The sequence below is a fragment of the Dermacentor albipictus genome, chromosome 1 (genome assembly GCF_038994185.2).
Source record: "Dermacentor albipictus isolate Rhodes 1998 colony chromosome 1, USDA_Dalb.pri_finalv2, whole genome shotgun sequence".
Lineage (NCBI taxonomy): Eukaryota > Metazoa > Arthropoda > Arachnida > Ixodida > Ixodidae > Dermacentor > Dermacentor albipictus.
In genome coordinates this window covers 390,008,847-390,025,463 of record NC_091821.1, presented here as the reverse complement: position 1 = coordinate 390,025,463, position 16,617 = coordinate 390,008,847, and the positions used below count along the sequence as shown (strand labels likewise).

The following is a 16,617-nucleotide window of genomic DNA, read 5'->3' as shown; positions in this document are numbered from 1 at the left end:
GGATAACCATTGGTTATACCATTGGTATAACCATTGGTTATACGATCAGGCGGTCTGAGTGGAAGAGCCATCCGTATATATTCGGGCTTGGTCAATGTAGAAAGTGTGCAAACACTCCAGAGCTACTTACTTTAAGGTTAAGGTAGGCAGGTCAGTCTTCTTTCTTATCCCTGGACCCGTAAAATGTACTTTAGGTTGTTTTAAACACCACAAAGCTGAGATTCAACATGCTGAGGATGTGAAGCCCGATGGTAGGGAGGCCCAATGGAAGCTGACCACGTTGGAGAATGACGCCTGTTGCCGTCGTATTGGTAGGCAGGCAAGAGAGCTTGACTGCATCCGTGAAACATGGTGAATATGGGCGCTAAGCGTGTCAGTGCTAATGTAAGTCGTCATCAGATGGTCTTGACCCAATATAACGGTTCCTGCTGTTGAGACACTCCCCGGAAGGCCTAGGGAAACGCGTAGTGCCCGTGCTTGCACGCTCTGAAGTTCTCGAAAATATGATTTTCATGTTTTAGCAAGCACGGGAGAGCTATAGGGTAGGAATCCGATAAAAAGTTATCGGTATAACTGTAGCACGGAGCCCGCTGCCTCTTGACTAATACGGATGGATCTATTCCACTTGTTAGGCGAAGCTGTACAATATCAGCGTCAAAATCGATGAGGGCGGAATGGGCGGATGAAAAGTCAAGGCCGACGATCACGTTAAGCTAGGCTCTTACTTCAGCGCTCAGTGCATTCAATAATGCTAACACCCTGTCCATGTATGCTTGTAAAGGACAGTCGGTGACATCAAAACAGTCCGCCAGCGAATACATGTAGTATTGATGGCCAAAATTGGTTAGAATCACCTGATACTTTTTTTTTCAGCGCTCATCCGGGGCCGTCTTCCTAACGCACTTGGATAGAAGCAAGAGATTTCAAAACATGCACCGCGAAAGACGGAAGTGATCGTTGAATTAAAAGTCGTAATAGTTATTCACAACATCCTAACAGTAGCGCGGCACGCGATTCATGTGTTATCTCGCAAGCTTCAATAGAATCCTCGTCACGAAGTTCGGCGTATTGTGCATCCTCACTGTCAGAGTCAGCTACTTCCATGGCCAATTGAACGACCGCGGACAGGAAGTCCACCCGCCACGGTGGCTTAACGCTTATGGTGTTGCGCTACCAAGCATGCGGTAGTGGGATCAAATCCCAGCCGCGGCGGCCGCATTTGAAAGGGGGTGCAGTGAAAAACTGGCGTGTATTGTGCATTGGGGGCTTTAATGATTCTCTGGTGGTCAAAATCAATCCAGAGCCTCCCACTACGGCGTGCCTCATAATCGGATCGTGGTTTTGGCACCTAAAACTACATAATTCACTTCAAAGGGAGACCATCGCTGATTCACAGGCGACGTAACGGAAAAGCAGTGGCGCCGAATTTTTCAACAAGACGCTCGAAGATAACCGACTGTGAGAGAAGGCTTGCACGTTAGCTGCACTCTCGCCTTCGTTTCAGTGAGGGCGCTACAATCGCGTTGCTGCCTGCTGCACTTGCTGAACTGCACCATGCACGACGACGGCATGTGGACCCCACCACCGTGACCAGTTCGCGTAGTGCACGGTGAATCAAATAGACCTACAGTTATGAAGCCTTTCTTTACTTCTGCATTTTGCAGATTTCACTTCCCTGTCATTTTCCTTATATATTGTAAAGTTATGGCTGAACAAAACGTTATTCTATTAGTTTTCTTGTAAGTAAAAATTTACGTGAAGAAAAACACAGTATGCTCCTCGACCATTTGCAAGGCAGCCCTTGTATTATGGCACCCTCCAAAGAATGGAACATGACGCCCCCAATGTTGATATCTACAGATGAAGATGAGCAATGTTGTTCACGGTGCCCAACCCATTATCAAAATATTATAAGCCTAATTCTCATTATTATTATTAGTATTGCTACTGGTCCGATCCCTCCGCCTCTTCTATCATAGTTGTATCATCCGCTTTATGGCGAATCCACCAAAGTGGGTGTGTCCCGCCGTTTGGGATCATCATCACCATGCCACGAGACTGCGTGCCATCTTCTCACGTGTCAAAGAAGAAGCTGTCTCGCCAGCGTACGCAACGTTTTCGGCGACTGTACTGGCTGTTGCTTGCTGTTTCGTCAAAGGAGGCACTGTGCAGACCTTAGCAATGGACATCCTGGTGCCACGACGGCTGCTGTCCAAGGACCTTTTGACCAGCGAGTCCTTCGACTGCGCAGACGCCTTCGGCCACGGCACCTTTCAAAGGCGCCTGCTGCTGCTCTGCACCATCGCTACCTTCCTTTCGAACCTCCATGGCTTTGTATTCCCTTTGATCATGAGAGACGTTAAGTACAGGTGCAAGCTTCCGGCGCCGCCGCCGCATTACAACGGTTCTGCGCTCGAATGGAGGAGTTTGTTAATCCCCGAAGAAGCAGATGGCGAATTGAGCCTCTGTCGCCGCTACGAGCACCCGGAGGAACCAAACGGCAGTACCCCCAACACGATTCCCTGCGGTGAGTGGGTGTACGACGACGATGACGAGCCGGCGCGCACTAGCATCGTGAGTGACTGGGACCTCGTCTGTCAGAGGCGTATACTCGTCTCGGTGATGATTGCGGTCCACAGCTTCAGCTCTTTCCTGTTCACAGTCGTCGCTGGATCGCTCGCCGACGCCATAGGTCGGTTGCCCGTGGTCCTGGCATGCGCGGTAGCACTCATCGTCTCCACTGTCGCCGCATGCCTTTCCAAAAGCTACGTGATGTTCGTGGCAGTGAAGTTTATCAGCTCGGGAAGCGCATTCGCAGTCATGATTATTACCGCCATGTCCGTCTTCGAGATTACCACGCACAGTAACCGGCCGCTCCATGTCATCTTTGGCGCAACGCTGGGCCTTCTGTTTTCCGACATGTGGTATGCCACCGTCGCAACAGTCAAGCTCGGTTGGATGCTGAAGCAGGTGGTGTTTATGTTTCCGACCGTGCTCATGCTGCCGGCCTTCTGCGTCGTCTTCGAGTCACCCCGCTGGCTGGTCGCAAAGGCTCAATTCAATGCTGCGGAGGCGGTTATGATGACTGCGGCCGCGATGAACCACTTTCCCATCCATTACACGGCGGTGACACTGGACAAGGCCAAGACGGTGATGGTCAGGAACGCCGTTCGCCTGCCTTCCATCGACCAGGACATGCCCAGTGCGTACTCCATGCGGCGGCGCGCTCTGATTTTGAGCCTTTCGTATTTCTCCGTCACGTTCTCCGTGTTCGTCCCGTCGTTCGCCACTGGGAATCGAAATGAGCCCTGGCACACTCTGGGGTCATTTTCCGTGAACCTGTTAGGCTACGCGATGATGCACCTCCTAATCACCAGGCTCAGCATACTGACTGTGATGAATGTGTGGTTTTCGGTGCTCGGCGTGCTTCAATGCCTACTGAGTCTAGCGGTCGGCGCGGGTGCCGAGCTTATGAGCCAGGCCCTGGTCATGGTGGCCACGGCGCTCTTCTACTCCGGCTCTGTCCTTTGCTTCGTCTACACCCTCGAGCTTTTCCCTACAGCCATCCGTGGTACGGTAGTATGCTGGGTCTTCGCCTGTGGACGCCTAGGCGCCGTGTGTGCTACGGTAGTGCTGGAGTTCCTTGGGCTCAGTCGTGCTGACCTTGGGCACGCGGTGGCCGGCACTCTTCTTATGGCGTCGATGTTCGCCCAGGGTGGCCTACCGCAGGCTACCACGGTAGAGTGCAACAAGATGGAACACCGGCCCGCGTCGGCTGTGAGGAAACGCAGCATGGAATACATGAAGAAGACGCTTGACTCCGGGCTCCGCGACACGTCCAGAAGTAGGATTAGTATCGACAACTCCAAGTGTAGCACTGTGTCTCGCAGCCGTCGACGTTCACGTCACTAGACGCGAGATAAACGTTTCGCATAGTTTATTCTGCTTCCGTTATGTAAAGGCTTCACTACTTTTCTTGCAAGGGACAACTTGTAAACCTTCAATCTCAAACGCCTACATCTCGTGAACTGCAATGTTTTGTGGGGTCATGGTCTACAGGTAGTTTACGCGAAATCGTGTAATACTTTTGTCTATGCATTTATTTTATTTATTTCGTCTGTGTTTTGGACTTCCGAAGGAACAGTGTCTTGTTTTCAGACAGCTAAGTGTGGACAACAGCATATTGTATTGTTCTCCTTGCTTGGTTAAATTGCCTTAGGTTGCTCCGTTATCGCCAATATTCTCTGAAAATTAAGCTCTTAAGCCTGGTTATGCTATGCGGCTCTTCTTGCACCTGTGTTTGTCGCCTTGGATACATCTCTTCGTTTATTTCATTCATAAATTAGTATGTTTTCCTGACAAGTGATGTTAGTATATGAAGAAGATGTGGTTGAGGCATAAGGTAATGCACATCATGCTTCTTTTTTACTGTCGTTTTTGAGCTTAATTATAGCGAGCAGTCTGTTAATGCTAGTGTATTGAGTGCCCTCGGGAATATGGCGTTTCGTGAAATACGCAGTGCAATTACGACATAAAGCATTTGGCATCGTCGAATGCGGCCATGCTGCGATGTAATATAAACCTCACAACCAAACTCGCGTGGCCGCCGCGCGGGGCCCAGCAGGCGCAGCCACCAACTACATTGACTTAATACGTTCCGTCGTTTTTTCTGTTTTGCATTGCCGAAATAGCTCGTGAAATTACATCTCACTAAACATGTAGCACTTTTCGGTGCACAATTAGTTCATGAAATATGACTGAAGCTGGTTAGGTCATTCACTTCGATCGTTTTTCATCGCGGCCTCACCACGTAGAACAGCGGAAAGACTGGATGCGCGCGGTGTGTGGCCAACAGTATACGTACAGTGCTCAGCAATTGAAAAGCGATACGCCAAGCTCATCTTCGCTGGCGCTTTTTGCACCGACTGTAAGCGCTAAGGACACCGAGGTGGTGCTTCTTTATATACCGTGATAACGAGAATCTTTTTGATGCACTGTGACAGCATTTCGCGCCATAGCAACTACCTAGCGCTCACCTGTGAGGGTAAAAGAAAGATGGAACGGTGGCAGCCGCATGGTCCGAGTATCGCGTTTCGGTCTCCGATCACTGTACATTTCCGATGTTGCTTCGCTATGGTCTAGTTTTTTCTAACATAATTAAAGGAGCCGATCATACGCAAGAGCTTCGTGCCCCTTGGGAACTGCCTGTCTTCGCCTCCGCAGGTCTCTGTAGCTTTGGCACCGAAGTCGAACACTTATTTTTGTAGCAGCCATTTTGTTGTCTTATCAATGTATCAGTCTTCCTTTTTAGCTATCTTTACTTTCCTCGCGTTTCCCAACTCTGGTTGCGCCCGGCCTATGACATTTTGCGGAGCATCGACGGCGAATGCAAATGCCATCGACGACGCTCGTCGCGCTAAACTGTGTGACATGGACTATGAATGAACCATTGGCTAGTTTATTAGACATTAAAAATCGCGAAGCATTGGAAAGATGAAAACAATTACAAGGGACATACAACGAGAACTTTCCGACACATGTGCGATCGGCGAAAAGATTCAAGAAACAAAGGGAGGCGTACGTCTCCTTTATTTGTCCGTAATTTTGGTGCTCTTCCCCTATTGACATGATTTCATAAGCGACAATGTTAACGTGCACAGTAAAACAACACCTGAAATATAGCTGCTGGAGTTTCATATCTTAGCTTGCCGCTGTGAGCTCTGCTCGCGGGGTGCACATACGTCGCAGTTTGCACTAGCTTTTTACGTAATATCTTACTTGATGCCATGAATGTCGCCTGCCTCCTACAAGTGGCGACCTTTCTCAAAAGCAGACACACGAAAACGCGTTTTACAGTACACCAGTCCTTAAAACCCGCAGTGCGAAATCACTAGAATCACCGTGAGCGCCTTCGTCTCGTCGTTCTCTTCACATTTCCGTGTTTTGACTGTTTTCCAGCACATTCGTATCTTCAAGGAGACGAGATACACTTCCCTCACAGTCTTGGACGAGAAGTGGGCTTGCGACTTGCTGGTCGCGCAGTTGCTTTTTTGTGATGCCGACGGGCGCTCAGGAGGCCACAGTCGGTAGTACTGAAGGTACTTTATAGGAGAACGTCAGAGTAGCATCGCCGTCAATAACAGAAAAAGGAGGAAAGCAAGAAAGAGAGCCCACCATGTAATATGCTACATAAACATGCAGGGCGGTAGAAGAAAGGAAAAGTGGTTAAAAATTGAGGAGCAGTTAAATATGGAACAAATAGGGGTGTATGCGGTTACAGAAACGCAGCATAAATAGAGACTCGGAAGAGCCGCCAGTGATTGGGAGTTATGTTGTGGAAGGGTGCAACAGAACTTAATTGGAAAGAAAGGGAGGGGAGTCGGAATGCTCATCCATCAGGGAGCCAAATGGAAAAGAATAAAATAAAAAAAATGTTAAGAGCATATTTGGTTATCATGCACAATGACTTGAAAGAAAGCTTGACTGGGCGTAACGTATTTGTGGATCGGAAATGCTTGTAGAGAAAATAATCAAGAATTAGTAGAAAACCTAAGTGCTGTTAATAAGGGTTTCGTGAACGAAGTCGAAAGTATCCTATTAGGAAACATGAATATCCACATACAGGATCTAGATGGCTATACCGAAAACAAAGAGAAATAAATGCTAGATCTTTGTGAGAAACATAACCTCGTTATAGTGAATACAGGGCCTAAGCGTGATGGGCAGATACCGTGATAAGTAGGAAACCAGCAATCGACGATTGATTACTGTCTGACGGCAGAAGAAACTTATGATAAATTGAGAGAAATAGTGATCGACAAGGAAGGGTGTAGCAGCATAGGGAGTGACCATACACGCACCCTTTTCAGAATGGGATATGTAGTTGGCAAAGAGAGCGAGGGGCGAAGAATGACCACTCCACATTTGAACGCTGAACCAATAACAAATATAGTCACGAGAGTCGAGGAAGAACTTGGCAAACGGCCAAGCAAAGATTGGGGATATAGTGAGTTTCTGAGTGTAATTACGGCCGAAATACAGAAACAGAAGCAACATGCTCGCTGGAAAGGAAAAAGTTGCAGTGACGTTTCCCTTCATTACGTGGGTGACGTGAAAGCGTATGGGTGCTATAGCGCATACGACACTATCGGCCATCGGTGCGCCTTTCCGCCCACATTGTGCGCGTCGCAGATTGGGCTTGCGCGAGAAAGGGCTTGCGCGGCCGCGCCATATGTAGCAGCCATTGGAGTAAAGCGCCCCGTTGTAAACATTCGCTTACTATCAAGAGTACCTAGCGTGATGTCAGCGCACACAGGCAAACATGAACACTTCACGCTCGACTGCCGCGGACACTCGCTGTCAAAACGCTGGCGGGAGGAATCGCGGCAGCAGCAGCGAGCGAAGTGATCTTCGTGCTGTCTAACGCTTCAACACCAACTGAATGGTGAGCACACAGCGTGCGCAAAGCTACGAGCCATCGGCCCCCCTAGACTGTGCCTCCAAAGCAGATCGCTTTCAAGATAAATCCCACGAGACCGCGCGAGGCCGAAGTACTACGACTTCCCCCCTCCCCACCTCTGATGGCATGGTGCGCTTCCTCCCGTTGCGTACGCTACATTTAGCCCCCATATTTGGCTTACCGTCGCATGCTTTCACTCGCACACAAAGCGTACGGCGCGCGCGGACGATGTTACCACGAGACGAATTAAGTACGTACGCAAGGCAAAGAAAACCTGAAGCAATGCCGCGGAGGCCAACCCAGCGCGCATCCCCCCACCTTCCTCCTCCGTGACGCTTCATTTCTCCATCCCCACTTTGCTCAACGTTATCTACACATTCCTGTAGGCAGCGGTACTTTGCCGCACGCTGAGCGCGCTCCTTCGTACTTTTCCCGGCGCGGAATTCTCTTCACCTCCAGGCGCCTTCCTCGTTCGCTTGCTTCGCGGCATCAGACAGACAACGCCGATTTGAAGAGCAAGTAAAAATAAACCGAAAAGCTGGTGGAACAGGGAGATACGAGAAGCGATCACCGAAGCACAGAAAGGATCACGAGAGCACAGGTAGGCAAAGAAATGGCAGTTGCCGCAAGATGAAGTAGCCAGAAAATGGCAAAGATACCGGGAGATAAAGTTTATGGTTCAAATACAGGAAACACATTGATTCACAGTGGAGGCAAAGAACTAGGAAGCTTACCAGCAAGTATGCGACCTGTATGGAGGGCAACATGGCGAAAAAGAACGTTAAGCGGAAAGTAAGAGAGGCAGAGATAATCTCATGGGTGGCGGCAATGGACTGAATAGGACTACTGAATAGGAAAGAAAAGGAAATCAGGAAAGAAAGGGCTTATGATAACTCAAAGGGAAACTGATTACTTTTCGAAGCGAGAACAGGATGTCTTATAACACGAATTTATAAAGCGAAATGCAACAAGGAAGAAGAAGCATGTGCTTGCTGCGATAAATCTAAGGAAACGATGGATCATGCGTTATTAGAATGTGAAAATACCTGTCCAGCTGTATTTCTGGCCTCCTTGAAGCCCTTGAGCTTAGCGAGAGAAGAGGCAAGGTTAACATGTCAGCAATGGAGATTAATTGGAAAATTGGTGGAAGAAAACTAGGGAAACGACAAACAACGGAGGCGTACAAGAACAAAGTTCCCAATAGGGGTCCAGAAAGTTTGGTCATGGGAATTCTTCGTGAAAGTTTTCATTTTTCCTTTTTATCTTTTTAATATACGTAGAATATTATGCAATATAATAAGAAGTGTTTGGTGGCGCAGCCAACCACCCAGTTCCAAAGGGGACGCTCATAGCATCCATCCACGTGTCCATCGCTGGCCTACCGATGGCGGTCAACGACAGTCGGCCGGTGCCTATAGGGACGTACCTTCTCTAGACATTCGCTTCGCGCACGCCTATGGCGAACGAAGGGATTTCGGTCACACTGTATACTTTTGTTCACATATTTATCCGCTTTCTCTGTATAAGCGTGCAGATCAGCGCGAACTTGTCGATACTGCTGAAGGCAAGACAGTATTGAAGATGTGGTGCACGGATTATTTGATAATGAGGGAGGATGTGGGGTAATGTTGCTGTTTTTCGCGAAGTACACATCGGGGGTAGTGACAAATTGTCCATTCTTCACTTTTTCACATGGCAGTTCTAAACTCTTTGGCAAGGTAGCAGTTGTAGACAGAATTTCACAATGCGATATACGAGCAGGTTTTACTGTCTTGATTGGGCCTTTTACTGTTGGCCGCTACCATTACTTGCCTGTTTACATGCCGGTGCAACTTCATTTATGGATCGTCTCATTTACCGACGGGCCAATTGCAACCACAGCTTCATCGACTCTTTCTCTCTCTCTTTCACACTCCATCCCTCTCCTCACGTGTAGGGTAGCAAAGTGGACTCAATCTGGTTAACCTCCCTGCCTTTCCTTCCTCCCTTCTCTCCTCCTCTCTCATGGACGATTGCTACGCTGTAATATTTGCCCTTGCTAAAAAGGCAGAGTGAGAGAATGTTCCGACCAGAAGTATTGCTCTTTTTATTAGCCTGCTTTGCAAATAAGCTGTATAAGCCACTATTTGCTACAACAGCAGCATGTTGGAGAGAAATTTAAGTTCAGTAAGTCAAAGGGGCACTTCATTGTTGCTCAACTGCCCATAGCTCACAAAGCCGTCACATTTACTCAGAGGCCGTGATGCAGCCAGGGCGTCCATATAGAAGCGGTCGCTCTGAAAGAAGGAGTCACTTCCACGAGCTTGGAGAGCCCGGAAGTAAATAGAAAAGAAGGTAAAACAAGAAATCTCTTACGAGTCGTGTTTTCAATTTGTAATTTCCGTAATAAAACTAATTCATTTGAATTTCTAGAATTTCTAACAAAAATGAAATGTTTAGTTTTGTGCCGCCAGTTTAGCGGGGGAAGGGGGAAGGGCGGAGAGAGCTCTCCTTAAGATTGCCGGTCATTGTCTCCTTTAGGGCGTCTTTGCCGGTCTTCAGTCGCATGAGCGCTTATATTTCTGTACCTAATTAATGCGTGAAACAAAACGTCTATAGTGGTAAATTTTCGAAAATGTCCCACGTACTTTTTCTTGTCTTCTGAATTAGCATTCCTCAACATCTTTTTGAATATGCGCATTCTTTAAAAAGTATATTTATAACCAGAGCTCACCAATACATTTACAACATAAGCTTTAGTCTAGCGAAAGTATCATTCACCAAAAAAAAAAATATTTTAAAACTGCCTGTGGAGGAGGAGGAGGAGGATGGCGCATGCTACAGGCGGATCTAGCCTTGCAAAGACATGCCTGCTCCTGCCGAGCGTTTCCTTTTACCGTGCGAGGATAAAGACGCACATGAACATGAAGTTTTTCGCATCGTACGCAGTTCACTCCGTATCATACGGAGCTATCAACTTTATAAGCGAATGGTAAAGTTTAGCATTACTTGCTAAACTTCACCACTTTTTGAATAGGGCAGTGCCTTTGAAAAACTTGAGGAGGTGGCGGTGGCGAAACCCATCAGCCCTGAACATTGTGTCCTTGCGGGAGGATCAATTCCTCCGCGATAGCGCTCGGACAAATTTCATGCTTCAGTTCGTCAAGCAGAGTCCTGTGCTGTTCCACAAATTCAGGGTATTCTAGCAAGTAGCGTTTTATATCTCCATGGGCGTAGCAGAACGAACACTTTGGTGGGGGCGACAGTCTTATTTTGTGTCGCCACACCGGTGTTCTCGTTGACCGGGTGCGAATGTTGAGGATTGCAAATGGCCATCGTTTTGTTGCACCCTTGGTTAGACGCCCGACGACGTACTGCACAGAGAACAAGAGGAACGCACGAAAGAAGCCCCGCTGGGCCAGCAGCTGGCATCCCGGCCTGCGCCTCGACCCTCAACTTGATCCCTATACGGCCGTGTTTTGGGCAAGCTGTCTCATTGCCGCCTGTTGAGCGTAAATTGCCGGCGTCTCCGAGAAAGGCGAAAGTGTTGGTGCGGCAAACAGACGACTTGCATTTTGTGTTTTCATTCCTCTTTCTTTTGTAAACGTGTACTTCACCACCACCCTATGTCTTTAGCAAAATAAACATTCAGTCTTGAATCGAACTCCGACGAGTGAGCATCGTTTCTAAGAGGACCCTGTTTGCGCGGCTACAACACCTGAAAGATTCTCCCGCAGTTAGTCGAATTCGCAGAGTAACTTCCGTAGTTTTCGTCGTAGTTTTTATTCCACAGGGAATGTGGTGTAACGAAAAGTCTTCTGATCGGCCAAGTCCGTTGGTTACGCAAGACTCATACGGTTGGGGCCCAAAGAAGTGGAAGTGGTTCCCAACTGCCGTCTTTGACACTAGTTGGATGTCTTGTGGTACTCTTAACGTCGGTCTGTATGTTAGGACTTGGCCCGCATTACCATGTGCATCTTAGCTTTTTCCGGACACGTTTATGTACCGTGGAGGCCGCTGAAAGACCACGTGAAATCCCAAACGGCGTAGATACTTGGCGCTGGCTAAGGACCACCGTAGGCAAATGTCCTGCGAAAATCATCGACAAAGTGCCTGGAGGGCTGCCTTACAGTCTGATATTATTGCTACCGGTTTCGCCGAATAATAGTTAGATTTCCGCAAGGCAGCTTTATTTGCTATACTTTCGTTTGCCGTCGTAGGAGCAACCTGCTCAAGTGATACGGTCCCTGAGAGTCCATTAGGCTTCGAAGGACCATATCACGAAAGCTGAATACCTGTCTGTAGACTCTCGTTCCACATCAACAGACCCTGCTGTCTACCCAAACCCCTGCAGTGGGTAAGCGCCATTGCTTAGGAACGTCATTGCTTAGAACGAAAAAACATCGCAGACATCGCTGTGAAGTTTAAGCATGTGGATTCCTTTAGCCGTATTTTTCCTGGCTTGTGTCCTTGCAGACGACCAAGGTAAGCATTGCTTTTCTGGGCAAGTTCGAGGTTGATGCGGAGTTTAGCACCACCCCGACAAACGCGTTCGCTGAACTACGCTGAGCATGAGTGAGCGTGTGCTCACGGAAATGGGCACACTCATCTTTGCAGGGCCAGCTTAGCCTTGTACGCTTTGCTGCACTTACATGCCTTATGCGATGCATGTGCAATCGGACATGAAATCACAGAGATTAGAACTTTGCGTCTTCCACGCGTGCAAACTGCAGGCACGGTATACCTTCCTCTAAATATGCATCAAGCATTGAGAAAAGGTGACTCACTCAAGGGAATCGTACTGTACGCGTGGATTGTCCTCAACGAAGAACAAATACATGGTCCGCATATTTGTTTATCTTGTACTCAGGGCCACGGCTAAACTTGTTCGTGCGGCGCTACGAGCCTCTCTATTACCGACCCGAACGGATGGGTGGAGGTCACGCTCGGGCCAAGCGCTCGGTCGGCGCTGGCAGAAGCGGGCATGTCAATGTGCAACTCCGAACCAGTAAGCGGTAGGTACTCGTTTCAGGTAACACTTGTTACCGTTAGATGTGATCATGGTAGGGGTAAGGCAGCGATAACTTGTTTTCTGCCGCTCAATCAGAAGCTCTTGACGCCTGGCCGAAGTCTGCGCGTGGTTTAGCAGGGGAAAATTGTGGGCCAGCCGGTGAGACATTGTGAATAAAACTGCTACAGACATGGGACGGAGGGAAACGGCAGCACAGTGCGGTACTTGCCACGGAATTGTTATTGACAAACAGCACGGCTTTTATAGAGGATGGCACGTGTAAACCGACAACCAATAGTAACCAGAATGAAGTAAAGACCAACAAAAAAATTTAGATAACAATATCTTCTCGGAAGTTTAAAAACGACACACTCTAAAAACTAAGAGAGTGCCGGGCGCTCCCTTTGAGGGAGTAGCGGCTTGTCCCATATTTCACTCTCTTTTCGAGAGTAGATCGACCCTCTTTGAGAGAGAGTAGGTCAACTCCTGTTGACAGAGTTTTGTTACTCCGCCGCAAGGGATTGCTAGTACTCTTCTGCAGAGTGATAATACTCTTCCCACAGGGAGTGCTTAGTACTCTTCCGCAGAGTGGTAATACTCTCACCGTAGGGGTAATGGCACTCCACCAGACCGAGTACTTCTACTCCCCCAAACAGAGTGCAACTACTCTTCCCAATACCCTCTTAGCGAAGTCCTGGCCACGCATGCAGGCAGGAAATCAGATCAAATTAGGGTCGCTGATACACCGTTCTCTAGGCGGCTCCTCAGACTCAGTGGCCCGATTCCAAGCGGCCTTCAGAATAGGCGTGAGCAATGTTATGCAGGATTTTAAAGTCATTTTTCCTGGCTATTTGCTGCCTACCATGAGTCGTGACGGCTCGTAATCGGCCTATGCGTATGTGTCCCGAACGCCACTGCGGAGAAAAAAAAGCTAATTCACATTTAATCCGCAAATATCTTCGCATATTTCACAATCAGGAGACACATAGTCTAATTAGAACACAATAGTCGAGGGAATCACACACTTATGGAGAACCACATTGCTCTATACATCACGTGGATTCGAACCCGCGTACACTCGCATCTATACAATTCAAAGCACACATCCTAACCATTACACCACAAAGCCACCACGCTCAGTCGTGTTGTTTTAGAGCTTATATATATAACAAATGTATTTGAGGAATCGGCTGCGGTGGTTGGAGTTTCTCTGCAGTGTGCTGTGCTGTTGTGTACTGGAATACGTTTGCGTTTGCATCATTTCCATTCCTTGCTACGACTAACGGAGGAATACAACGTAGACGACGACTTGAGAACTATTCACGGCTTGTCGTCACCCCAGGAAAATAACAAATGTGCCGTTCAGCTCACGATCGAGTGCTTTTCCAGTCCATGCATTATATGTTCTCCGAAAATACGCGAATACAAAGTATCGTGCCAACCATCCACGTATGTGAATTTAAGTCGCGCGTATACTGGTGAGCATTTCTGTTTATTTTTTCCGCCAGTTCCATTCGTATGTGGTCAACTGCGATGCCAGTACCAGGCATTTCGACGTGCCTCACGCTGCCGTGTAGGCGTTCTTTTCAAGTGCATTAGTTTAGAGTTTGGTTCAGTCCGCTGTGAGCTGTTGTCCTGCATTAGCAGCGGATCGTTAGCGTTTTGAAGAGCACGCACTCCAGCATTTGGAGACTGCTTATGCCGATAGCCGCGTCACATGCATTGGCACGCATGTTTAAATGAGTAATGTGTCCACTTGTTACGCGTGCACTGCTCGTATCCTGTGGCAGTGCTCGTTATAAAAGCTTCGAAGACCATCTACATTCATACGTGTGTTCAATATATATGCACAGGATAGACTTGCCGGCTAGTTGGTTGAGCATTTTAGAAGAAACAGCGCAACACAAGGACGACGCAAAAACATGGACAACACCACGAAGCGCTGGTGTGGTCGATGCTTTTTTTCGTCCTGGTGTTAGCGCTGTTTCTTCTTCCACGATACACGCACACCACAGGTACGCGAAAGTTTAGGAGTATAGGGCGTTAACTTTGTTTTCCCTGTTTCCTCTCAGTGTCAATGGCACAATGCGTTGCCCGAAATAGCGCACGCTTACCCCCATATTCAGAAATGCATCATAACTTGAAGCCCATGCTTGACTTGATCTAAATGACGCAAGTCGTGAACGCACCAAAAGAAAGGTAGTGAACGTCTGGGGGACGTTCGCACCAAGCGTCGTTTATATAAAGTCAAGCATGGGCTTTGTATTAATATACATTTCTGAATACGGGGGTTAGTCATCTACTTCTCACAGAAAATGTCGAAGAAACGCCCACCAAAACCAGGCACATTCGTAAACCTAACTAGGCAATACGAAGCTCCATAGAAAAAGAGTGGTATTAAAAGCTTTCAGTATTTTTCTTTACTCCAAAATGGTTGCGCTCTCGTGGTTTCAATGTACAGAGATGATGCAGCGTTAGCTAAAAAGCATGAATTTCCGAACTCCATGCCAAAATAAGCTTGTAAAATTATTTAGCTGCTAGAAACCAGGGTTTGTAGCGATCCTTGAAAACCCTTTATTTCTAAAATGCCATTTTCAAGGCATTGAAAAGCCTGGAATGTTTAGAAGTACTGGAAAGTTCTTAAATTTGTACACTTGGCTAGACATAGCAGACATTGCCAAGTGTTTATTTTTCCCTTCTGTGACATTCTTCGCATGTCACAGAGAATTGTCTGTGGAGGTAATAGAAGGAAAGCGACATCCTTAAAGTTCAAATTACAAAGGAGCTGCAGATACCAGTTTTAGGCACATGGAACCGGCGACAAATGTACTTGGAGGAGCAGAAGCAGGAAGCTCAACGGTTTGAGGCATTCAAAGAAAAGCCGTGATGAGTAAATTGAGAGCTACAGACACAATAAAAGATCACCTTTCTCCGGTGCTATGTTGTTCCGCGATCTTGAGCGCGCGCGCGCGCGGTGGAGAAATCTGAGTGAAAAAGTAGAGCGCTCGCTACGCATTCCTTTGAACTGCGGCGGTCTGTTCTCTTTGAAGCAAAACGATGTGTTCTTTGCTCAGCGTGCATGAATGATACATTGCCATGTTCGAGGCCAGCCACCTACAGTTGAAGCAGAAGATCACGCTACGTTTTGTTCTCTATTGCCGCAAGAGTAGAACTACTCTCTCTCATTGAAGGGGGAGAGTGAAAAGCACATTTCACTCTCTCCTTGGTGAGAGAGTGAACAATGCATTTCACTCTCCTCGACATTTTGCGAGAGAAAACGACGCTTTGAAGAGTGAACCGGCCGCTTCACTCCTGCGATACCCTTCCTAGTTTTTAGAGTGCAGCATACACGTGGAAGTAAAAAATGTGAAAGTGAGCAACACATATGAAATTAATAACACGTAATTTTAGTGTATATATATATATATATATATATATATATTCTCCTTATTAACTCCTGTTTGCGGAATTTACCCGTTTAGCTCGTATGTATTGCCGTAATGGCCCTGAGGGTATGCTAAATAAATAAACAAACAAATAAATAAATAAATAACCCAAGATAAAAAACCTGAAAGGCAACAAAACCACTCGTGGAAAAAGGCTTTTTTCGACCCAGACCAAGAAAAGTCTGGCTACCGTTCGACTCTTCTCATTCGGAGGTGATAAGGAGGGGTTTAAGTTCTGCCTGCCTGAGATCAGCGCTTTTAAAATAATCTGTTCATAAGTCGCATGCTAGTTTAGCCTCTCAAATGGAGCGATTGGAGAGGGCAGGTTACCCGAGTACACTATTAAGACAGGTTGCTGAATACCTTAGCAAGAGGCTCCAGAAGACAGAAAACAGGGCTCTCTCCCAAGAAATGGCTTCTAAGAAAAAATATGCAGTTGTTCCTTACCAGCATAAGATTTCGCATAACATCAAGGAAATCTCAGGCGAATATGGTATCGACATTGTATTTTCTGCTCCTTGCAAACTTTCCAAACAGTGCAAAATGGTGGGAAAGGGCAATTCGGAACAAGGCACGTGTGGTAAGAAGCATCTAGACAAGAACAAGCGTTTCGCATGCACAACAGGTGTCGTATATGAGATCCCTCTCAATTGTGGGCGTTTTTATACAGGACAGTTTGGTAGATGTCTTAATGATCGTTTAGGAGAGCATGCGCGTTTCAT

General features: G+C 47.4%; 2 protein-coding genes across 2 annotated transcripts in view; both read left to right on the top strand.

Annotated features, from left to right (window-relative positions):
• Positions 1-2,181: 2,181 nt before the first annotated feature.
• LOC135914115 (solute carrier family 22 member 7-like) lies at positions 2,182-3,912 on the top strand. The gene has a single exon (XM_065446873.2). It carries the CDS (start codon positions 2,182-2,184, stop codon positions 3,910-3,912), a length of 1,731 nt encoding a protein of 576 aa, XP_065302945.2.
• A 7,888-nt stretch (positions 3,913-11,800) lies between these two features.
• LOC135914104 (disintegrin and metalloproteinase domain-containing protein 10-like) overlaps positions 11,801-16,617 on the top strand; it is a 52,950-nt gene continuing 48,133 nt past the window's right edge. Inside the window, exons 1-2 of the mRNA XM_065446870.2 lie at positions 11,801-11,923; positions 12,309-12,453. Of these exons, the coding sequence (XP_065302942.1) occupies positions 11,869-11,923; positions 12,309-12,453 (200 nt within the window). The 5' untranslated portion in view covers positions 11,801-11,868. The remainder of the gene's footprint in view (positions 11,924-12,308; positions 12,454-16,617) is intronic.

Coding starts and splice junctions, on each gene's coding strand:
- LOC135914115 (XM_065446873.2), top strand. CDS start 2,182: ATGGACATCCTGGTGCCACGACGGCTGCTGTCCAAGGACCTTTTGACC.